This window comes from Polypterus senegalus, chromosome 14 (assembly GCF_016835505.1).
Source record: "Polypterus senegalus isolate Bchr_013 chromosome 14, ASM1683550v1, whole genome shotgun sequence".
NCBI classification, from domain to species: Eukaryota; Metazoa; Chordata; class Cladistia; order Polypteriformes; family Polypteridae; genus Polypterus; species Polypterus senegalus.
In genome coordinates this window covers 34,766,171-34,791,361 of record NC_053167.1, presented here as the reverse complement: position 1 = coordinate 34,791,361, position 25,191 = coordinate 34,766,171, and the positions used below count along the sequence as shown (strand labels likewise).

Sequence of the window (25,191 nt, the reverse complement as noted above, 5' to 3'; positions counted from 1 at the left end):
TCTTTTTTGCAAATTTATTTTCAAAGTCTACACGAGGAATGCTGCAAAAATAAAAAATATTAAATATTTGCAATTCTGTTTTTAGCTTGAACCGCAGTAAAGCTACACAAATGGAAAATAAAACACAGATAAGCACTGGCGCGCACTGAATTTTCATTTTCAAGTTTTCAGCATGCAAATAGTGAGGATCAATGGGCGGGCTTTGTACCTCAATTTCCCACAATTTTCTGAAATACATTGAGGGAGCCAGCAGTACAGATGGTAACTTATTCCACCAAATAGGAACTACACATGGAAAGAGTCAGGATTGAGACTTGACACCACACAGAGGTGGGATCACCAAGCGCTATTCACTTGGCAGTCTTAAGTGTGCGAGGAGTATAGGGCTTCACCAGTGTCTCCGTATACTCTGAAGCTGACCCACGGACAACTCTGTAGGCAAGCATCAAGGATTGGGAGCCAACAGAGATCTCCAGGTACTCCTGCCAGATGTGAGTTGCAGTGGTCCAGACGTGACAAGACCAAAGCCTGTGCCAGACGTTTTGCTGCATACTCTGTCAGATAAGGTCTCAATTTCATTTTCAAAGTCTACATACGAAATAATGCAAATATTAAAAAAAAAAAATGAAATGTCATTTGCAATTTCATTTTCAGCTTCAACCGCAACAAAGCTACAAAAATGGAAAAGAGAGCACTGTTAGAAAATGTGCAACATTCAGGAATTACCTGGACAGTCTAAAACAGCTCTTTGACTTTTTCTGCATGTGCTGTAAAACTAAAGTATGTATTTGTCAACAATTACTGGCTCCTTCTGGAATCAAAGGTAGAGACTTCTGAACTCCAGCCTCAACCTCACTTCTAACAATGAATCTTTGCTCAGTTGTTTGCATAATCTTCTAAATTTGAATGATTAAATCCCAAAGCTGTCCAAATATTACAAATTTCAGTCCCATGCATAATATAAAACCTATAAATGCCTAACTTGTAAAATGCACCAATATAAGCACATTACTCAACAACCAGATAATTTTAGAAATTAGATGATGGCCTGCGTACCTCAGAAATTACAAGCAAGTCAAAGTGAATCATAATGTTAAAGTTTGCTTTAATTAGATCTTCAGTTGGGCACATAGAAAACATACAATGTTTATTATAAAGTGTTTGAGGTAACTAATGTGTTCTTCCAATTCTTCTCTGAAAGTTACATAAGTAAAAAGAATATTTTGAATTATACCAAAACAAAACTTAATGCCAGAATAGAGATTTTCACTTACTGATGGTATGAAACACTTCTGTTCCCAAACGTTTAATAATAAAAGAATCAGTTTCCACCTCCTTATTTTTAGTGAACCGCACTCATTAAAGATTGGCTGCCAAGTTGTATAAGGTCACAGTAACTAGGAATATCCCCTTGTTCTTAGTAAACCAAGTGAAAGAAGCAGGGGACTGTTAGGTACACCAGTTCAGTACTAAACCATGGCAGCTAAACTGATAACCTGGTTCTTTTCATTTACTTTAATCATCAGTGCTCTCTCTTTCTCTCTCTTCAAGGGTATTCAAGAACAAATACAAGTTATATTTCAAAAGCTTCCATACTGATTGAAAACTTTCTTTGCAGATGTTGATTCCACTAGAGGTCAAATGTTTCTACTTTAGTTAAAATAAAAACAGCTTCTTGTCAAGTAAGCATGCCCTGGTCATCCAGGGATAAGAACACCATCGTCAGAAATTCAATGAATCCAACTGCACTGTAAACTTCAGAAAACACATTCATTAGAATACTAATGGATTAAACCATTTAAAATAGTTTCAGGAAATGCAGTAATAAATAAGAGTACTCTGTTGTATAAAAGGTGCATGAGGCCACAAATCCATCGAAGAACTCAGAGGTTGGACTTTGGCCCACTGTTAACAGGAATGGCCCGCAGCTCTGTTCGCATGCATAAGTACTCCCCAATAACTGCCATTAGTGCTATGCATACAACATTGACGAGCCACCAAGACAGGACCCAAGGGAGATGAGAGTTGTAGATCCAGCAGCCAATGAAGTGAAAGAAGTGGACAGTCACAGTGAAATCCAGACACTGCTTTCCTCGACGAATAAAAAACCACAATCCCAGTGCACTGAAACATAAGAAGGGGTGGAAGGAAACACTAAATTACCAATTTCATTACAAGCAGTGGAAAGAGGGAATTTTAACTTTAATCTGAACTGAAACTTTCAATAAATATTTTTTTTTAAGGAACAAAATTGCAAACCTTGAGAAATTAATCTTAAAACCACTACCTTAAAAATAAACTATTTTAGAATAAAAGAATAACAGCACATAGGTAAATTAGTTCAATGCACGTTGCCGCACCCACCAAATGAAAAACCACCCTGATTGAGAACCGAGTACAGCCGTGCAATGGGTGACACTTTAGCACCAGACTGGTTTTCTGTACAGTGGCTGGAGTGTCAATCCTGCCACCAACCCCCAAGTTTTTCCTTTAGGGAGACTATAAACAAATGTTTCTTGAAAAAAACAACCTGAAACTATATTATTTAATTACTTCATTCGCAGTGCTCAACATAGGTTTCTGTTACAAATAAAAAACAATATTTATTTAACTCAACTTCTCTCTGATTAAAATTTATATTCACTGATTGTATACTTAAAACTGCCATTGCAATGAAACACAAATACACATTTTAAAATGCCATAACCAATTTTCAGGTCTGGGGAAAAATAATAAAAAGTTTAATAGTGGAGCAAATCGGAATTTCAGCTTCTTTACATTGATTGTTTTAGGCTAATTTAGAGATTGCTATTGATATGACAGAAATGTATAAAAATGACTCCTGAAATCGCCACACAGTATCTTTAGAAATGCACAGCATTCAATGTGTTTGCATATCAGCAAAACAAAAATACAAAAAATGCACAAACACAGAAGAGGATATCCTACAATACAGTATTTTAGAGTTTTGAAGCAGGAATGTGAAGGATTTTAATCAGAAAATGTATGACTTCAAGGTTTGGATATCATTTGTGGAAAATGAGGGGGGACCCTCCCTGCTGCCTCCCCTCCAAAAATAGATGGGTGCTTTATTTGCCTTTCTTATAGGGTTAATAAAGAATGATACAACTCCCATTAATGACTATTTATCTTGTCATGTATCTAGTAAATACTGATTTAAATCAATAAGTGCTGCGGAGAGAGTGGAAGAGGTTAAAATTACCGGCACATATCTTGACAGAGCCCGTAAGGAGATCCAGACCAGCTAGGCCCTAGTTAGGAAAGTGCGTCTAGCCATGAAGTCCTGGGCCTGGAAGAGAGCACTGGGATGGAGGCTCTCCCGTCTGTACAGCACCATGAACTTGTAGGATTGGAGGCTCAGAAACCAGCTTGTGACTCTAGGATTCAAGTCCCTCTGGGAGCAGAGTCACTGGAGGGAGGCATCGTCCATACCCAGAGTGACCCCTCTTTCCAAAAAGAAATACTGTAGCTGAGTGACATCCCACATTATGGCGAGGGCCTTTCATTCGCCGCATAGTACATCACCTACTCCAGTAGTTTTTTACTGAGATACATGAATAGGGGTTCTGGCTCCACTGATGACATGACTAAGCACTGCACCAAGGCCAGTATCTGAGGCGTTGGTCTGGAGATTGATATCATACATGTATTTTGTCTCCTACAGGGAGTTACCATCAATGGAGCTATCACAGTATTAGAAAGGGGAAAAGGCAGATTTCCAAAACTGGCAGAGTTAGCTTTGCCTTATATTTAATTTTCCAGTCCTCTCAGTTGACACAGAGAGTTTCAATAAGTACAAAACACTGCTTGCTGAAAACATAAGTCCCTCACTTAAGAAATCAAAGTACTTGACTCTCATGTATTTCAATGAAGTTGTGTCTCTAAGATGGAAAAAACAGGAAAAGTAAGCAGTTTTATGTTCATGCAGATTCAATTCAAATAAGGTCTATTAGAAAAGCACAAAAGGTATATATTTGTTTAGTTTTCCAAGTATAGCTTAACTACTTTTAATTAATGTCCAACATTTACAGTATGTTAATTTAGGTTTGGTGACACCAGGAGGCACCAGATGGAGTTTACGCTTGGTGTTTCACATGTACAAGAAGGGCCACCCTAATCTCAGACATCACCCTATGAGGGTGTTTAAAGATTTATCACTGTAAGAGGCCTTGGTAGTGCTTAAATAATTAGGGAACAGAGTGGGTGTTGTGGTAGCCAATATTGAGGGATGGACATACTGGAAACAAAAGGTGTTTGATATGGAACTCAGAGGTACGCAACAAGATAAGGATCAAAAATATAAAATACTGCTTAACTGAAAATCAGAGTAGAAGAGAGTATTCATAAAAAAGTTAAGACACGAAGGTCACTAAAATGTTAACTAAAGGAAAAGGATGCATAACTTTACAGATTTCAACTTACCACGTGAGAGAGTTCAGAATAAAGGCCATCATAGACAGTCTGCCTTGGGGTGTGGAGAAACCTAGAACCTGAAAAGCAGTAAACATGCATAAGTTTTATCAGCATGGAAGTACTATAAATGTCAGAGTAACAACCAATAGCAAACCCAGTGTGCAAACTGCAAACATTCTTGTCCTCACTTTCCTCACCACACACACGGTATGAAAACATACAGTATTCCAAAAAGTCTTAGGCACATTAGATAATTCGCAAAAACAGTTCAAAGAAGAGATTATTTTTTACGTCTTCTGGATTAGCGTGTCCATATAAGGGAATATTTTAAAGTTCTAAGACTTCTTTTTGCAAAATGTGACACAGTACATTAATACATTTGAAGGTTCTTAAAGAAATCAAACTAAATAGTGGATCACCTTTCAATGAAAATATATGAGATCTTTGTAGTCATATAGAGCGGGTTCTGATTAACAAACAGGGGATAATGATCAAGTGATATAATGTGTAAGTTGAACCAAATGGATTAAATGAAACAGAAACCTGTGTAGAGGAAATAAAACTAGGCAGGGACAACCACACTAAAAAGCTGAGGTTGCAGTTGATGTGGCAGTTTAACCTGCACGTCTTACGCGATGCCAAAAGTGAACATAGCTACAAGAGGTTAGGTGGTCATCCTGCATTATCAAGGCCTCTCCCAAGCAGAAATTTAATGGCACACAGGTGTTTCCAGATATTGTTTCCAAGTTCTTTTCAAGAAGCAAAAACGGTCAAAGTTGAAGACTACAAATCCTGATACTCTGTATGTTTAATTCATCACAATAACTATTCATGGTGGCTCTAAAATCCTTACTTATCCCTACTCTCTCTTCTGTTTCTTTTTCCGGTTTCTTTGTGGTGGCAGCCTGTGCCACCACCACCTACTCAAAGCATCATGATGCTCCAACATTGATGGACTAAAAGCCAGAAGTTTATGTGACCATCATCATCAAGTCCTTCCGTGAGAACCCTAAATACAAACAGGACTGTTTCATTTATGTGAGGTAGAATGCCCAGAGGGGACTGGTCGGTCTCTTTGTCTGGAATCCCTGCAGATTTTATTTTTTTCTCCAGCTGTCTGGAGTGTTTTTTTTTTTGTTTTTTCTGTCCACCCTGGCCATCGGACCTTATTCTTATTCTATGTTAATTAATGTGGACTTATTTTATTTTCTTACTGTGTCTTTTATTTTTCTATTGTTCATTATGTAAAGCACTTTGAGCTACATTTTGTTGTATGAAAATGTGCTATATAAATAAATGTTGTTGTTGTTACAAATGGAGCTGATGACCAATGAAACTGAATAATATATATAAGAAATGCTCAAAGCTTATTTTCCTTTAAAATCAGAATATGTCCAGCACTGCTGTCAGCTCAGAAATGATGTGAAACAGAACATAAATCAATGGGACCCTGGTATACCAATCTACAGTCTGGAGAAGTCTCATCAGAAGTTGTTTTAATGAAGGAGTTGTGACCAAAAAATGTGGTCAGAGAAGACAATACAGCCATATAACATATATATATATATATATATATATATATATATATATATATATATATATATATATATATATATATATATATATATATATTGTCACGCACGCCAGTAGGAGGCATGGATTGATTCGATAGCACCTGGGAAACCATTAGCGCCAGGGAATGGCGGGTATTAACTTTCTCCCTCTGCTTCCTCATAGAAAGAAAGACCTTCCTGCACCATAGGCCTGGATTGACCGCAGTGCGTACTTCCGCCCTTCCTCCGCCATCTTGCCCTGACGTCATCCTTCCCATCCTCCCTTGCGGTCCTTCCCGGCATCCCTCCACTTCCGGCTCCTCCCCAATAAAATGGCCGCGCGCCAGGAGTCGGCGCGCGTATGAACTGTTTGTTTATATTTTGACCACTTTTTTTGTACAAGTTTCTGTACAATATACGGGGCCGGAAACCCCAACCCTTATTGCTGTCTCCTCGGTCCTTTACAAGTGGCGTAGTCGGCAGGATACAGAGATCCCGGAATGACGGAGGGACAGGACCTCAACACGGTGCTGCAGGCCATGAACGACCAGCTCCAGGCGCTGCAGCTTGCGCAAGCCGCCACCACCCGGGAGCTGGAGGCCACGAAGGCCAGGTTAGTGGAAGCCCAACGGGCGAGACCAGACCCGCCCAGGCAGCCGCCTCCTCCTTTAGTCCCGATGGGCCCTTCGGAGGACGTCGACGCGTACCTGGGCATGTTTGAGAGGACGGCCACCCGGAACGAGTGGCAGCGGTCCGTGGGCGTCCATCCTGGCGCCATACCTGAAGGACCAGCTGCGGCCTATTATGACCTCCCTGAGGAGGAGGCCGCTAACTACGACCTCCTCAAGCCCGAAATACTGGCCCGCTACGGCATTAGCCCGGGCCAGCAGGCGGCCGAATGGCGGAACTGGGTCTTTGACCCTGAAAAGCCCGCTCGCGCCCAGGCGTTCGAGTTCTGGGGCAAGATGGGCGGCTGGCTACGGCCAGAGGGACCCGACGGGCGGAAAGTGGTCGAGCGGGTGGCCTGTGAAGGCCTGGTCAATGCATGCCCAGTTCCCTCGCCCAGCAGGTCGGGGACCCGCCTACCAGAACATGTCGGGCCTCCTCGGCGTCCTGGAGCGTCAGTTGGCGGTCCTCCGACTTGGGGGTCAGAAAGCCTGCTCGGGAACCGGCAGGGACGGGCGGCCACCCCCGAGCCCCCTCGACGCGCTGCAGAAGCGCCAGCCAGAGCCAGAGAGAGGCGGGACCGCCGCGCTGTTTCAAGTGTGGCGAGACCGGTCACCTGCTACCAAACTGCCCGCATCACATCGCCCCGGAGCCTATGGACTGCAGCTGGACGCGCGGAGAGGTATTGTACCCGCCGCATCCCTTGGCGAGTCCGAACACGGGAGTGGTGTTGCTAAATGGGCACGCCGTGGTGGCTTTGTTTGATTCCGGCAGCAACATTACCATTGTTGCTCGCCGCTTTGTCTTACCGCAACAGTGGTTAAAACAGCATTTGTTGGTCACCTGTGTGCATGGGGGGACTAGGTCATATCGTTCCGCTCACTGTTATGTCACCTGGAAGGGGGAACCAATCCAAATGACGGTCGCTGTGTTACCTGACCCCCTTCCCAGTGATTTTGGGACAAGACTGGTCTAAAAGAATCAGCGGTAAGCCATTCGCGCCCCGGGCCTCGTTGGATCTTGTTATGAGGGGAAAAGGCACCCCTCCAGCGGCCTCCACGCCGTGCACAAGGGCAGGCCCTATGGGCTGGTGTCTCGGGGACCTTTCGTGGCTACGGACCTTGACCCGGAAGATTCCGCCGGAGAAGGGACTAGCCAGGGAACTCTTCCCGGGCCCAGGCCCCAAGACCCTCTCGGCGCCTGGACCATCAATTTCGGTCCACGCCGCCTCCTTTAAGAGGGAGCAGTGGAATGATGACTCCCGCGCTTTGCCGGAATGCGTCGTTCTGCCTAACAGCTCAACAGCGGACGGATCCACACCGGGAACCCTTCTTTGTCCTTGAGAATGATCTGTTGTACCGAAAGTGGCTACCCATGAGGGCAGGTGCGGAAGTTGTTGCTAATTCCGCGTACCTTCCGGCGGGAGATATGCGAGTTGGCACATGCTCACCTCCTAGGCGCCCACCTCGGGCCGAAAAAACACTGGAGAGGATTAAGCTCCGCTTTTACTGGCCTGGGATCAATGAGGAGGTCCGGCGGTTCTGTCAATCCTGTCCGGAGTGCCAGACCCGCCAGATTCCTAGGAGGGACCGTGCTCCTCTAGTCCCTATTCCCTCGTGGACATCCCCTTTGAAAGGATAGGGGTCGATTTGGTGGGACCCTGGAGCCCTCAACCCGTGGCCACAAGTATATCCTAGTCATGGTGGACTATGCCACCCGGTACCCAGAGGCGGTTCCCCTGCGCCCGCTAATACTAAAAGCATCGCACGGGAACTGGTTAATTTGTTTTCACGCGTGGGCATACCCAAGGAGGTCCTCACGGACCAGGGTACGCCCTTCACTTCGGATACGTTCAAGGAGGTAGCCAAATTACTGCAGATAAAGCACCTGAAAGCGTCAGTCTATCACCCGCAAACTGGCGGGTTGGTGAGCGTTTAATCAGACGCTTAAGCAGATGCTCCGCAAGGTAGTCAGCGCGACGGCAGGAACTGGGACCAGCTCCTCCCGCCGTGCTTTTGCCTACCGGGAGGTACCCCAGGCCTCTACAGGCTTCTCCCCATTTGAATTGCTATACGGGCGACAACCCCGGGGAATCCTCGACATCCTAAAAGAAGGCTGGGAGGCCGAGGCTCTTCCCTCCTCTAACATTTTGAGCGTGGCGCAACTGCGCGACCGACTCACAAAGATCAGGCCCCTCCTAAAAGAGCACGCGTGACTCGTGCGCAAGCAGCGCAGGCCGGTGTTACAACCGCAACTCCGTCCTCAGGGAGTTCCGCCCGGGACCGAGTTATGGTGCTCGTCCCGACCTCCCACTCGAAGCTGCTCGCTCACTGGCAAGGGCCTTACGAGGTTAAGGAGAGAAAAGGACTCGTCGACTATTTGGTGAAACAGCCCAATCGTCGACCGAGTGAGAGGATCTATCATGTCAACCTGTTAAAGCCCTGGAGAGAGAGAGGAGCTCCCAGCTCCCATAGGTCACTCTCCCTTTCGCAAGCACAACTGCCCTTAACCTCGGCGAAGAGCTGACCCCAAGCAGCGGCAGGAGTTAGCCCAAACACTCCGAGCCATCCCGAGGTAGTGGCGAGTCACCCGGCGGACCGCTGATTGCCGCGATATAGTCACGGAGCCCGGTGTAATCGTCCGGGAGAGGCCCTACCGACTCCGGAGGCAAAACGCCGCAGAGGTCGAGCTGGAGGTGAAACGTATGTTGGACATGGACATAATTGAAGAGAGCCATAGTCCCTGGTCCAGCCCTATTGTCCTCGTCTCCAAGCCAGGCGGCTCCTGGAGGTTCTGTAATGACTTTAGGCGTCTGAATCAGATCTCCAAGTTCGATGCCTACCCCATGCCCGCATTGACGACCTCCTTGGCGGCTGGAGTACGGCTCGGTATCTGACTACCCTTGACATGACAAAGGGTATTGGCAAATTCCTTTAACGGCATCCGCAAAGGAAAAAACGGCCTTTAGCACCCCTAGCGGGCACTGGCAGTACAAGGTCCTCCCATTTGGGCTGCACGGGGCCCCGGCGACCTTCCAACGTCTGGTAGACAGAGTGCTGAAGCCCCACCAGTCCTATAGTGCCGCCTACCTGGATGACGTTGTCATCTATTCCGGCACCTGGGAGGAGCATCTACTGCAGGTCGCAGCTGTCCTCCGAACACTGGCTAAAGCCGGCCTCCGCATAAACCCCCGGAAGTGTTTTTTTGGATTAAAGGAGGCCAAATATTTAGGCTACCTCGTGGGACAAGGACAGGTGCGCCACAGAGCTCCAAAGTTAAAGACATCTTAGAATGGCCCGTCCGAATACCAAGAAACAGGTGCAGGCTTTCTTGGGGCTTGCGGGTTACTACCGCCGGTTTGTTCCCCGTTTCTCCGAAAGAGCAGCACCCTTGACTGACCTGACAAAAAAGGGCGCTCCCCTATACGTGGTGTGGACCGACAAAGCAGAACACGCGTTCAGTGACCTAAAGAAGGCCCTAACGTCGGCACCTGTGTTACGGACGCCCGATTTTGGGCTCCCGTTTATTCTCCAGACCGACGCTTCGGACACAGGCCTGGGCGCCGTGCTGAGCCAAAGCGTCGATGGTGTCGAGCACCCTGTGATGTACCTTAGCCGGAAACTGATGGACCGGGGACCCGCACGCGGCAGTGGAGAGGGAGGCCTTGGCCATTAAGTGGGCAGTGACCCACCTCCGTTACTACCTGCTGGGTCGCGAATTCGCTCTGGCGACTGATCACGCTGCACTTCAGTGGATGTCCCTACATAAAGAGTCGAATCCGCGGGTCACCAGGTGGTTCCTGGACTTACAGCCGTATAAGTTCACTGTCACTTATCGGCGGGCACCCTTCAGGCCAATGCCGATGCCCTCTCTCGTATTCACGACCTCTCGGTTAGGTCCGCCCGACCTGACGGTCCTGGGCTAAGGGGGGGATCGTGTCACGCACGCGCGAGTAGGAGGCCGCGGATTGATTCGATAGCACCTGGGAAACCATTCGCCCAGGGAATGGCGGGGTATTAACTTTCTCCCTCTGCTTCCTCATAGAAAGAAAGACCTTCCTGCACCATAGGCCTGGATTGACCGCAGTGCGGTACTTCCGCCCTTCCTCCGCCATCTTGCCCTGACGTCATCCTTCCCATCCTCCCTTGCGGTCCTTCCCGGCGTCCCTCCACTTCCGGCTCCACCCCAATAAAATGGCCGCGACGCCAGGAGTCGGCGTCGCGTTATGAACTCTTTGGTTTATACTTTTGACCACTTTAATTTCTGTACAAGTTTCTGTACAATATACGGGGCCGGAAACCCCAACCCTTATTGCTGTCTCCTCGGTCCTTTCACAATATATATAGACAAAAATGAATGCACTAAGGTGTTACAAAATAGACTAACAAGTCAAAATGTGAAGTTTTTCACTCTACCAAAATGCAATGGGTACTTACTTAGATCAGATTCTTAACCTTTTTTGAGTCATGGACCCCTTTAAGAATCCGGTGAAAGCTATGGACCCCCTTCTACAGAAATATACACATAAACATAACTTTGCATGCAATGAATATAATGTACTTTATTTATTGAGATTTGATTGTCCCATACATATTTGACATACCCAAAGTATTATTAAACTTTAAAGTAAACAATCAAAAAAAAACACTCCTTTTTTATGCAAAAAAGTAATTGCCACTCATCTATACTAATAAAAGGCAAAGCCCTCACTCACTCACTGACTCACTGACTCACTGACTCATCACTAATTCTCCAACTTCCCGTGTGGGTGGAAGGCTGAAATTTGGCAGGTTCATTCCTTAAAGCTTTCTACAAAAGTTGGGCAGGTTTTATATCGAAATTCTACGCGTAATGGTCATAACTGGAAGCAGTTTTTCTCCATTTACTGTAATGGAGATGAGCTTGAACGCCGTGGGGGCGGAGTTTCGTGTGACATCATCACGCCTCCCACGTAATCACGCAGTACATAGAAAACCAGGAAGACCTAAAAAAGCGCTCAAGAAAACATGCATTATATAATTGAGAAGGCAGCGAAACAATAAGAAGCGAGCGAGTGACATATACAACCATATTCATGAGTTCTGCTACTTCGGAAACAAAGCACGATGTAAACCTACACTTTAAATTAAGTTCATAGACAGGCTGCCGCTGGCGTTTGTAATTTAGTGCCTGCCCATATAAGGCCGTCCGTCAGCGGCAATCCAATAGCAAACTGCCACGGGTAAATATTCACGGGTGAAGGACTGTGCTTATGGAGAGGAAGATGAGATGGTCAGGGTGGTGTTTGACACAAACTCAGCGAAACTGCGAGAGAAAGTTTTAAGTGCCAGGACTAAGGTAACATTAAATACAGCCATGGACATAGCACGAGATGGCACCAGCACAGCTGGGAACCTTCGATGCATGTACACCGAGTGGCTCACGTGAACTGACGCAGTGCACAGATTAAAGGCAACAGTTCCAAAGAGCGCTGAACAAAAACCGAATTACACAATTGAAAAGGCAGCAAAAAATATGAAGCGTCTGATACATACAAGCATATTCATAAATCCAACTACTGCGGAAACAAAGCACACGTTGGAAAAAGTCTATGTCCCGCTAAAGGAAGACAGTGTAAAAAAAACCCGTGCATGCAGTGTGTCAGGTCTCAGATAAAGAAGAAGACGAGCTGTTTATTGATGCAGTAAGAAACGAATCGATGAATGAAACCTGTCATCTTTACAACGATTGACAAACACGGAATGTAACTTGAACACAACACATCCTACAAATACTAACCTGATTGAAAGAAATAATGATAATCAAATCATTGATGACAGCAACACTCAGTAACACTCACAAAACAATTACTGTATATTGACAGTCATGTTACGTTATTTTTAAAATGTTCCCTTTTCTTTTTCTAGCTTTTTTAACACACTACTTCTCCGCTGCGATACGCGGGTATATATATATGTATACTGTATATATATATCCCGATCTACATACTCGAATAATGGATACTTTATTCGCCATCAATGATTGTTTTGGTAAAGCCATACTCAGTGTATTCATTAGATGAACGGTAAAAAAGTAAGAGCGAGGGGAGGATGACTTATTGAGGCATGCAGGCTGTAGTGCGTTTCAACTCTATCTGAATTGCGCGATCACATTTGAAAAAATATATCTTTTCAAGTTCTATTTAGTCCATATGTGTCAAACTCAAGGGCGCGGGCCACATCCGCCCGGTGTAATTATATCCGGCCCGCAAGATCATTTTATATACTGTATTATTGTTATTAATGGCCCGGGTATATGAAGTGCTGGTAACACAATAAACTGCAGATCCCATAATGCAGCGCTTCAGCTACCTTGCCGAACACTTACCGCGTTAATCAAGTGTAGCTTATGATGCTGCAAGTTATTGCGAAGTTAGCTCACACGATGCTGAAGAGAAAAGTTGATTCTGAAAATAGAGCCTTTAAAAACCGATGGGAGGCTGAGTATATGTTTACTGAACCCGTGTGTCTCATTTGTGGAGCTAATGTGGCTGTAATTACAGAATTTAATCTAAGATGGCACTATGAGACAAAACATCAGGGTAACCTGAATGCAATGCAGAAGATACAGAAAGCAGAATAATTAAATAAGAACCTGACACTTCAGCGGACGTTTTTACCGTGCACAATCACAAAGTGATTTCAAGTGAAGCTGCTTTTATGGGAGACACAAATGCACCAGTGCAATTTGCCCCACTTTCCCTGTTGCCAAGTAATGTTAAACCAAGTCGTCACTACGGTGTTCCCAAATCCGCACTTTGCTGATAAACTGAGCGCACTGAGTTTGCACGGCGCTTTGGTGACTTTGAAGAACAAAAAGTCCGTCTACATGCGGCTCGAACCTTGTGCATGTTTGGTAGCACATATCTGTGTGAGAAGCTCTTCTCAGTGATAAAGACTAACAAAACAGCACACAGGAGTCGCCTCACTGATGAGCACCTGCAATCAATCCTGAGAATCTCCACAACACAGAACCTCACACCAAACAGAAACGAACTTGTTGCCAAAAAAAGATGCCAGGCGTCCAGCTCTAAAATGACATATGAGCAAAGACAACTGAATGATATGATTTGTTATTGCTGAAAGGAACACATTTTATTTATATTTCTAGGTTTTGTTATGCAGCATGTTCATATTTGAATTTGTATAATTTTGACAGGATATATTTTTATGGAGAGCAAAATCTTTTGGGATATTTAAAATCTAAGTTTATTTTTATATAAAATTACATAAGAGTAAAGAAATTTGAATGTTTGTTCTTTTAACGTTTACTTTATTTCTAACTTGTATAATTTAGACAGGATATATTTTTATGGAGAGCAAAATATTATAAGTTGTTTAAGGTTTGAGTTGATTTATTCACGAATAATATTCCTGTCTGTTTTTACCATTCCTACCAAAGATATTTCTGTCGACTAAATAAAAATTCCTTCTATTTAAAATTTAAATAGAACTTGAACAAATATGATAGTTCATAATATCCACGCAGACTTGCACGTAAGAGCGAGAGTTATCCGTTTTAACAAGCAGCGTATTGCACTGATACGAAATAGCTGTGTGTGTATATATGTAGATATGTATGTATATGTATATATGTTTATATATGTGTGTGTGTGTGTATGTATATGTATATATATATATATATATATATATATATATATATATATATATATATATATATATATATATATATATATATATATATATATATATATATATATATATACTCATCACTCACAACAGTGACAAAACAATTACATTGACAATCATGTTACGTTATTTTCAAAATGTTTTCTTTTCTTTTTCATTGCTTCTTTAACACACTACTTCTCCGCTGCGAAGCGCGGGTATTTTGCTAGTCTATACTAATAAAAGGCAAAGCCCTCACTGACCCACTCACTCACTTATCACTAATTCTCAAACTTCCCATGTAGGTAGATCCTTACAGCTTACTTAAAAAAGTTAAGCAGGTTTTATTTCAAAATTCTACATGTAACGGTCATAACGGTCGATAACGGTCCACAATGTCCGCCATGTTGAACTTTCTTATTTATAGCCCCATCTTCACAAAATGTGGTAGGCGGCTTCCCTGCGCTAACCAAAACCAATGTACGTACTTATTTCAGTGGTATGATGCCACTGTCGGCTGCCATATTAAACTTTCCAACGTCACTAATTCTCCAACTTCCCGTGTAGGTAAAGGGCTGAAATGTGGCAGGCTCGTTCCTTACAGCTTACTTACAAAAGTTAAGCAGGTTTCATTTCAAAATTCTACGCGTAATGGTCATAACGGTCAACAACGTCCGCCATGTTGAACTTTCTTATTTATGGCCCCATCTTCACTAAATTTGGTAGGCGGCTTCCCTGCGCTAACCGACACCAATGTACGTACTTATTTTGGTGGCATGACGCCACTGTCAGCCGACATATTGAACTTTCCAACGTCACTAATTCTCCAACTTCCCATGTAGGTAGAAGGCTGAAATTTGGCAGGCTCATTCCTTACAGCTTACTTACAAGGGTTAAGCAGGTTTCATTACGAAATTCTACGCGTAACGGTCATAACGGTCGACAACGTCCGCCATGTTGAACATTCTTATTTATGGCCCCATCTTCACGAAATTTGGTAAGCGCCTTCCCTGCGCTAATCGAAACCAATGTACGTACTTCTTTCGGTGGTATGATGCCACTGTCGGCCGCCATACTGAACTTTTCAACGGTCTTTGTTACTTATGGGCCCATCTTCAAGAAATTTGGTACGCGGGTTCCCAACACTAACCGAGTCCTACTTACGTACATATATACGTCCATAGCCTGCAGCTCGGTCACCGTGTGAGGCGGTGTTGGGTCCCCCATCCCAACGCCTCCCACATTGTTGGCTGCCTGCCTATATAAGGCCGTCTGTCGCTCCAGTCTCTACATTCCCTTCCTTGCTTCACCACAGGATTCATGTCTCCCTGCTGATAACTACAGCCTTTTTATTTAATCCACGGCTTCTCTGCTGTTTTATTGTTCATTTATTACTATTATAGTTATTGTGTAGGTATTTTAGACTTACTTTACATTGTTCAGGTACCCATTTCCTTTATCATTCCAACCGTACCCCCATTAACATGTCTATCGAGGTGGTCACCATCGATCAAAGAACTGTCACTTACCGAGTGGTTTCCATGCCCGGAGATGGCACCTATCTTTTCCATTCTCTTTGTTACATATTGCACGGCCATATCCGGAGGAACATTGGGTCTTATGTATTGAATGACTGGGACAGGTTCAAGGTGTGGACTGATGACGGTACAGGAGATAATTATACTACACAGGAGCACTATATAAGAGTGAAATGCTTAAGCCCTTCACCTATGGATCTGCATGTGAGTTGATGGCTGCCGCTGAATTGTTCGGTTGTCACTTGTAAGTGTACCGAAATGGCCAAATATTTTACACCTTTCGACAACTGCCAATGCCTCTTAAACATCTTAGATTCACTTTGATGTTTATGAATGTTTAAACTCTCAAAAGCTGGATGTGAAGTTATCGATGAAACCGGTTGTATACTTACAATGCTTGACAGATGCAGAATGTCTCTTCAACACAAGTCCTACAAATACTGTCGTTAATTGAAACAAACCATGAAACTCAAACCGATTATGACAGCAGCAATCCAAGCTGTGAGATTTGAAACAAGATTACTGTTCACATGGCCAACTGTATGTTGCATGCTCAAGAGTAAGCTCAGGGCACAGCTTGGTCATATTACAACCGGAGGGCCGAACTCACAATGTGACATAGAAAGAGATCCTTAACAAATAATTATTGGTACATTTTCCAACAGTTTAAAAAAGGTTTAATTTTCTTCTTAATAAAAATTTGAAGGCAGTACTTCGCCGCTGCGAAGCGCTGGTATTTTGCTAGTTATAATTATAAAATGCAATCCCACAAAACCAAAGAAAGAAGGAAACTAATTTATAAGGACAGCCGTAACTAGAAAACACAAATTAATAAGCATGACAGAATGGCTGACAAAAAGACAGACAGACCAACCGCTGAACAAACTTTCAGAGACAGCCAGACAAGCAGATACACACAGAGTCTGACTATTTTTTCACAACACTTGCACATACATTTTTCCATACTGCACCCTCATGCACACTGCACACACATCACTTTTCAGCCAGCCACATTTGTGGTCAATTAATCTTCACCAGTATATGAGAAGATAAACAAGCTGCGATAAACCGTGAAAAATGAGAATTAGCACTTGATCTTATAGAGTGGCACAAGATGGCAGTCGTGCACAGAATGATGAAAACCCTCTAAATGGTAAACATGGGCCAACAACAAGTCAAGAGACACTTAGTGGTCGGCGCTGTGAGCAGTGGCGGGTAGCGTTTTCTTTAATTTCTTTCAATGGGAAACCGATGATTGAGACAAAGGAGATGGCTATATGGTGACCGCTACTTTTCTCGCGTGACATTTTACTTGCCGTTATTTTTCTCATTAGTATGTAATTCACGCATTAGGATTAGGTGAAAAAAATAAGGTTGAGAGACGTAACGCATGTGAAAAATCATGTGAGAAAGTTTACGTGAGACAAATTAACATTACCGGGCCATATAGTGAATATAAATGTTAATTTTTATCTGACCCTCATGGACCCCCTGAAACCCTTATGGGTCCACGGACTTCAGGTTAAGAACACCTGCTCTAGATGAACTAATCATTTTGGTTGACATTTTGCTTGATGATTCCTTTTAAAACAAATGCTTGCTTACATATACAAAATATGCACCAGAATATCCTGCACTGGTTGCTCTGGGCACCTTATCAGCAGTGTCAGCACTTCTTGAATTTACTAAACTGCGTAGATTTCTAAAAAAAAAAAAAACTTGTTAAAACACTGTATGCCACCTCAGGTATCCTTTTATAACTGTAATGAATGCTGTGAGCTTGTGACAATGGTCAAGTCAGCATTTCATGAAGCACTTACCAATTTATTTTTGTATTTGAGAACACTTCACAATACCACATGCCAACAAATGAACTTTGCATAACTGATACATATGCTTAAAACCTTAACTTACACATACTTTTAAGCAGAACCACTACCCATTTTGCTTTCTTTCTGAGCATATTTACTCAGCTTTATTAAATATACATAATTACAGTTAAACTTCAGTACTAGTGTGTTTAACGGACAACCTTTGAAAGCATTTACAGATATTGTAATCAGTGTGATATCTAGAAGGCTACTGATTTCACCTTTAAAACAGTGGTGGACTCAGTAACCTATTTCAAAATGCATCATTATGATTAACACAAAACAAATTATTTTCAAGGTAAACAAACTCTCCATACCTCATAACTAAAGATTTGATCCAGGGATCGACTGTTCTGTACTAAACCGTCCACTCCTGCCATCCAAAGGCCCAAAAAGCTGTAGTATATACACTGCATCAGTACAATCTGAGATATAATCAAGACAGGATCCCAGATATAACTCCGGAAGTGACCTGCCATTTTCTGATATAATGCAGATAACACAAATGTAACTAAGTTAATACATTAGCATTAAATAAAGGAAGCAGCCTGTGTGTTCCCAGGTGTAGCAGAAGTAGTCCTGAAAATAAGAAAAAGAAAAAAAAAAAAAGTAAAACAAAATTAGTTAATCTTTTCTAAAGATTTTCAGGCTACATAAATGTCCATAAGTAGTCCTCTGCTAAATTTAAAATGCATTTGCAATGGGGCCCAATTCATATATATATAAATCCAACCACGTAAAAAATACTTTAGAAGGAAACTCATTCCTTCATTTCACTTGTAGTACTAGGGTGTTGTGCCATGTTAACCATTATGAATGTAGTGAGAAGTCGAGCAAAATGACACCATTTATTGGCTAACTAAAAAGATTACAATATACAAGCTTTCGAGGCAACTCAGGCCCCTTCTTCAGGCAAGATGTATCTTTTTAGTTAGCCAATAAATGGTGTCATTTTGCTTGACTTCTCACTACATTCATTTGACTTGTAAAACTGTCACATCTTTAATAATTTCTTAATCTTTACACCTTCTTTTACATTATCTGGCTGTGTTTACGTCACTGGATGTGCAAGAAGGTGCTCTATGTAACATTCTTGGACATTCTGAAAGCTACAGTTTTAGCTCAGTGCTCACTTAAACTACTGTAGTTTTACTGAAACCAATTAAACTATTCAAGGAAAAGTTAAATTAATTATTTATACAGTATACAATATTATCTGAATATTACTAATATCAAATGTTTTCTCATATTTTTACATTAGTAAAGAGCTAGTCAATGTATATAATGGTGAAAGCAATTACCCATATGGTCAGGGTACTCATTACTGTGCTCTCTGTTATAATACAGACACCTAACTGTTCTCAGGGTTTAAATCCTGGTTTAACTATTTTAGTACACAAAAATAACAGTATTATATATATAAAAAAAACACAAAAAACAGTAACAAGGTATTATCACTTTCTAATGCCTAAATGTTAGTTTTGCTGATACACTATGTTTTGTCTGCGATACCTTTGACTCTAAAGATTATAATCTTGTCTTTACCAGCCACATCACTGCACTAACCTAAAAGTGTTCTGTCCAGTTAAAAGACATAAAAATAGGGAGTATATATATATATTTTGACCACTACAAATCTTTGTTCAGAGAGTACTTAATTGATTTTATTCACATTTTTCAATTAACTCAAAATGATACTGGAAAGATCATCATCAGTTGTAGGAAATATCACCGTATTGCTCCAATTTTGAAGTCTATACATTGTCTCTCGTTTAAGAGTAAGGCTGATTTATCAAAATCTCACCTTCTAAAATATGTTTTATAGGGCTTTATCCTAATTTACTTAAAATGCAAACCTTCCATAGCACATATTGTGATTGCAAGATGTTAATCTTAAAAAAAAAAAAAAATCCCAAAGCATAAATGATAGTATATTAGGAGGTTGAGCTTTCAGCTACAAGGGGCCCCAAATTGTGGAATGATGTGTCTGCTAGTGTAAGGATTGCCTAAACAGTCTCACAGTTTAAATTCAAGACTCTTCAAAGAGTAATTTTATGAATTTTATTTTAAAATTCTGTACATTCCAATTTAATAAAGTAGGAAAATTCCAATTCTCTTTAAAAACAAAAATGTAAAGCAATGTATACTGCTATTGCTAATTTTATCCAATTACAGAATGAGCTGAAAAATAATGAGGTTGCCAGTCAATCAGATGTGAATGCTACCTATTTTCAGTTTAAGTGTTTTGCAAGTAGGATTAGGAAGGAATTAATAATGGTAGTGAGATGGATCACTTACTCATACTGGGGTGAAAAAAAATATACAATAAGAGTACCGTCCTTGATAATAACAATTCAATACATTTACTGTATATGGTGGTTTTCTCACTACTCAAAGTGCCCAAAGTGAGTGGGGAGCCAGTTCAGCCACCACTAATGTGCAGTAATGTGCAGCATCCACCACGTTTTGCGCCAGTACGCTCACCACACATTAGCTGTTATGCCATAAAGGAGTGAAAGATAGCGATTAAGAGGCAGTAGATTATTAGGGGACCACACTTACTAGGCCGTTGTGGGAAATTTAGCCAGGACATCAGGATATATAGTAGGGCCCAGGGATCTTTTATGACCACAGAGAGTCAAGACGTCAGTTTTACGTCTCATCTGAACGACGGCGCCCATATTTACAGCACAGTATTTCCATCAGTACACTGGAGCATTGGGTTCAACATTCAGCATTCCCCGTTAGCTTCACCAGCACCTCTTGCATTCATTACCTGAACAAGCAAACTAAACAAGTAAACTAGTATAAGCAATATACTATGGCAAAGAGATAGTTTAAAATAAAATTTACATTTGCACAATTTGGTGCTCTTCAGTTTAGTGTCCATCCATTTTCTAACCCGCTGAATCCGAATACAGGGTCACGGGGATCTGCTGGAGCCAATCCCAGCCAACACAGGGCACAAGGCAGGAAGCAATCCTGGGCAGGGTGCCAACCCACCGCAGGACACACACAAACACACCCACACGCCAAGCACACACTAGGGCCAATCTAGAATCACCAATCCACCTAACCTGCATGTCTTTGGATTGTGGGAGGAAACCCACGCAGACACAGGGAGAACATGCAGACTCCACGCAGGGAGGACCCGGGAAGCGAACCCGGATCTCCTAACTGCGAGGCAGCAGCGCTACCACTGCGCCACCGTGCCGCCCTCAGTTTAGTGTAGGAGGCCGTTAATATTGACATTTTTACTGAGACCAAAGACTCTCTTCAAAACTGAAACAGCACTACTGTTGCCATTCACTGCAGCTAACCCCACTAACAGGTGCTAGAGCTTTCAGTATTGCCAGATGTTTAAAGGTTGGGAATGTTCTAGTGAAAAGCTTACCCAAAAGGCTAACAAACACTATATTCTATATTTTCAATACATTTCACCTCATTATCTCCATTAACAAGGTTTGGTAAGATTGTTCATGGACTGGAATTCACATTTTAAAACCATATACAAACGTTTTGCAAAATATGTAAGAAAAACAACATTTTACTGTATCAGAATACTGAATTTGACTATTTAGTTTTATCAAATGCAAATTAAAATGACATTATTGTATAAATTCAGTTTCTTTTTTAAAACATGAGCAATAAGTAATATATTGCGTTGATAAAAGGAAAGGAAATAGAAGGTTCTTAAATGTTTCACACCGAAGATGAATTAGCTAAATTTAATACAACCACCTTTAGCCATCAGTCACTTTTTAAGCTAACTCCATGCTGTAACATACACATTTATTTTATTAGCTATAGTTACTGCATTTGCCAGAATATATCCCACATACGAATACAACCTGCACCCTTGTATAACCCACATAATTTATCTCTTTCAGTGGAAAAAAAAAAAATTATGATCCAAAATCTTGTGTAGAAAAATAATCCACGTAGTCATTAAGACTGCGTTAATGAATGCATCCGTAGCCTGCATGCACAAATTACTGCACCATTTGTAACTGTTGGAATGTGCAAAACATATTTTTGTTTGAAAATACATAGATGGAGCACTCCATCTAAATGATATTTTGTTATGTAGTGTTTGTGGTTCATCTCTGCTGTGCTTCCAGATACACCAAAGCACAGGCCTCCACTCTTTCACACTTTCTACTGTTGCACTATTATTACACACACCCGTAAAGTAAAATGACCTTTTATTGGCCAACTAAAAAAGATTACAATATGCAAGCTTTCGAGGCAACTCAGGCCCTTTCTTCAGGCAAGATGTACGTACCTGAGTTGCCTCGAAAGCTTGCATATTGTAATCTTTTTTAGTTGGCCAATAAAAGGTCATTTTACTTGACTTGTCACTACATTCATAATGGCTAACACGGCAATGAAGAATGTTTCATTCCAGATTTCTTCCTGTTACATATGAAGCCTAACCTTTCCCTTAATATTGGAGTATGACATGTATCTGATAAACAAATCTGAATAAGTTTTCTACAGAATGGTAGGGGGAAGTTTAGATTTAGTACTTGACAATAATAAGCGTAGAAGTTAGGACGTTGAAGTGATTGAAATGCTAGGGTCAAGTGAGCATAATATACAATTCAGTGTTTTGGCAGAGTGCAGATGAAAAGATTAAAACTGTTAAGCTTAACCTATTGTTTTTCACAAAACACATCGAAATGTACAAAATAACACCGTCGTTGTCTTGACAATTCATGAACGTCAGCAATTCTCTAATACTAACTATATTATGGACAGAATTATGGAAAAGCATCTATGAGGCCAGATGAATCCGGGCGTTCGACTACATTTCTTCGCTGTATAATTATCTCTGGATCTAGCCTTGGTAACTTTAAAGTCTTCATTATTAACATATCAGCATGGTACTTTTAAATCATTACGCAGAAAAGGTTCTAGAATTGGGGGGTTGTTTAACCAAAATCGGTACACGTTTAACTGATGACATCCACTTTAACTGCGCCACTCATCGCTCCCAGAACCAGAACCGTGGCGGATCACACTAAGGCCATCAGTACATATGCCGTCTACAGAAAGCAGGGGTAAGGGACAGAAGAAACCATTTCCTTACTTTGGTAACGTAACAGCGCGTTGAAAGACGTTCACTATGTCGTTTGTCATCAAACTTGACAGAGTCCCAGTCGTAACTGCTGCCGTACCATATAGCGAAACTTAGATTCTGTGCTGTTTACTCCGTAAAACTGTACTGCGAGTAACACGATAGGAAACTGACGTCTTGTCCACCGGAAATGGGCGTTGTAAAGACCTCGTGACTCAATACTTCTTACACATAATTGGTTTCCTGGAGGGAAAGCTTGGCTGGCTATTGGTCAGAAATATACACTTCCGTGTGTCGGAAGTGTTTATTTTACTTTATGCCATGTGTCGAGATTTTAATAGTTTCTCCGTAGTCTCTGTTTCGGGCATTTGTAGAAAACCAAGGAAATGCGTTGTCTTTTATGGATGATTTATCTAACTGGATACGTTTCAGGATACATTATTGGTGAAATCTTAAGTTACAGCCATATATTACCAAGGAGACGCATTTTGTCATCTTAAGCCTGTTGTTCCACTTGTTTGCAAAAATTACGTGGTTGCCCCACTGCTTGGCATAGTCTTTTTAAATACCAACTTCGGAATCCCCTACATGACTAAATCTGCTGTTGTCATTTTCTTTACATGTTGTACCCGTCGTTTATCTTACCTTTATATTTGATCTTTACTGTTTTAAGAGTAGCCCATTGCTGCACTTCTTGTGTGATTTTGGTCTATACAAAAATAAGTTGTATTGTATTATACTGAGTTCCAAATGGGACAATGTGTGACTGGTAGTGCGGGCAATGTATTGTATGACGTAGGTGGAAATTCAGGGTATTTTCCCTTCATTAGGATGAAAGCAAAGCACCAGGGGAAACATTCACACAGACACAAGAAGAATTTGCAAACTACACACAGAGAGTTGGGTAGAACACAGACTTTTTGTGCTGTGAGGCAGAAGTTGTAACCACTCCATTACTCTGCCAAGTAATTCAGATAACTTTATGTTTCATCATTCATTGATGCAACATTTTTACTCATATATGTTTGACTTTTATATAGTCTTTTTTGAATTTTTTTTCTTTTTTTGCCAAAAGGATATTAAATCTGTTGGTTGTGGATTTAAAGTTAAATGTTGATTTAAATCTAAATCTTTTGAAGATATATGCATTAAAGACAAAAATTGTAATAAGTATCTTTGAAAAAGTTGTCAGAAATATGCAATCCCTTCAGCAAAAACATCAAAAAGAATTCTGGCTTCCTTGCTTTGAATATATTATTTAATGGAAGCTTCTAATATCACAAGAAAGCACTGTATTATCAATAAAATCAGAGAGGTTTCATTGAAAATTATTCATTGTATTTACACTGTAAACCAAGTGCTAGTAAGAGGTAAAAAGGATATTGATTTAACCTAGGTATTTTGTAACTTTGAGGAGAAAAGTATTGTTCATTTATTTTTTGGATGATATTTACACAAAATTCATTTGGTGCAATCTTGTATTTTTCTTTAAGATTACTACTAGTGTTAATATTTTGTGAAAGGATCTGGATGTTTTGTTCTTATAGAAAGGGAACGTGCTGTGTTACCTACCACCTTAATATTCAGCATAGACCTTAGCATTAATGTTTGTAGTGCACCATCTGTTGGAATGTCATTTTTAATGTATGTAGTTTTATAATGCCTTCCATTTTTCATTCCAATAGATGTCGCATCAAATGCATAACTACAAATTCTTGTGATGCTCGATCTGTTGGCATGACAAATGAAATGCATTTTTTTGTTAAAAATGTTTGTGATGGAACACAGGTAGCATGGATTGGGATGGGTGTGTTCAAACAATGGGCTCCTCCCTTTTAGGACAATCTTGTTTGCATCAAATCAAAGCACCAAAACAAAGAAAGGAGCTCCTTGAGTTGATAAAATTAGATTGCGCAGAAGAGAGAGTGGACAGGATTTGATTTGTCAGAATTGTCAGAATATGGACAACCAACAACGAAAGGCCATTATTTTCAGTTTTTCTATCATTTACTTTGCTGTTTATTTATTTATGTTGTCATGTTGAAACAAATTAAATAAAACAAATGGCAGGACTAGATAGTGTTTTGATAACTTTTTGAATCTATTATTTCAATGGAAGGTACAACAAAATTCCAGTAGTTTCATTTTATTACCATTTACTTTGTTGTTTATTTGCTTAATTTAAGCTGTTAGTGGAATTAAATTAATGAAACAGAACAATATAATTGGATACTTTTTCGTTAATTGTCTTAATCCATTATTTCAATGGAAGGGTAATGAAAATTGTACTTTTAGTTTTGCTAATATTTACTTTACTGTTTTATTTATTTGATTTTTGTCACTATAAATTAAAGAAACAGAAAATATACAGTTCTTTAGCTT

At 41.2% G+C, this 25,191-nt stretch overlaps 1 protein-coding gene across 1 annotated transcript; it reads right to left on the bottom strand.

Annotated features, from left to right (window-relative positions):
- Window positions 1–1,085: 1,085 nt before the first annotated feature.
- Window positions 1,086–23,003, bottom strand: sys1 (SYS1 golgi trafficking protein). The gene is made up of 4 exons (XM_039735520.1): window positions 22,822–23,003; window positions 18,047–18,308; window positions 4,444–4,511; window positions 1,086–2,124 (listed from the first exon to the last, which is right to left on the bottom strand). The coding sequence occupies exons 2-4, from the start codon at window positions 18,206–18,208 to the stop codon at window positions 1,884–1,886; spliced, it is 471 nt and encodes a 156-aa protein (XP_039591454.1). The 5' UTR covers window positions 18,209–18,308; window positions 22,822–23,003; the 3' UTR covers window positions 1,086–1,883.
- Between the last annotated feature and the right edge of the window lie 2,188 nt (window positions 23,004–25,191).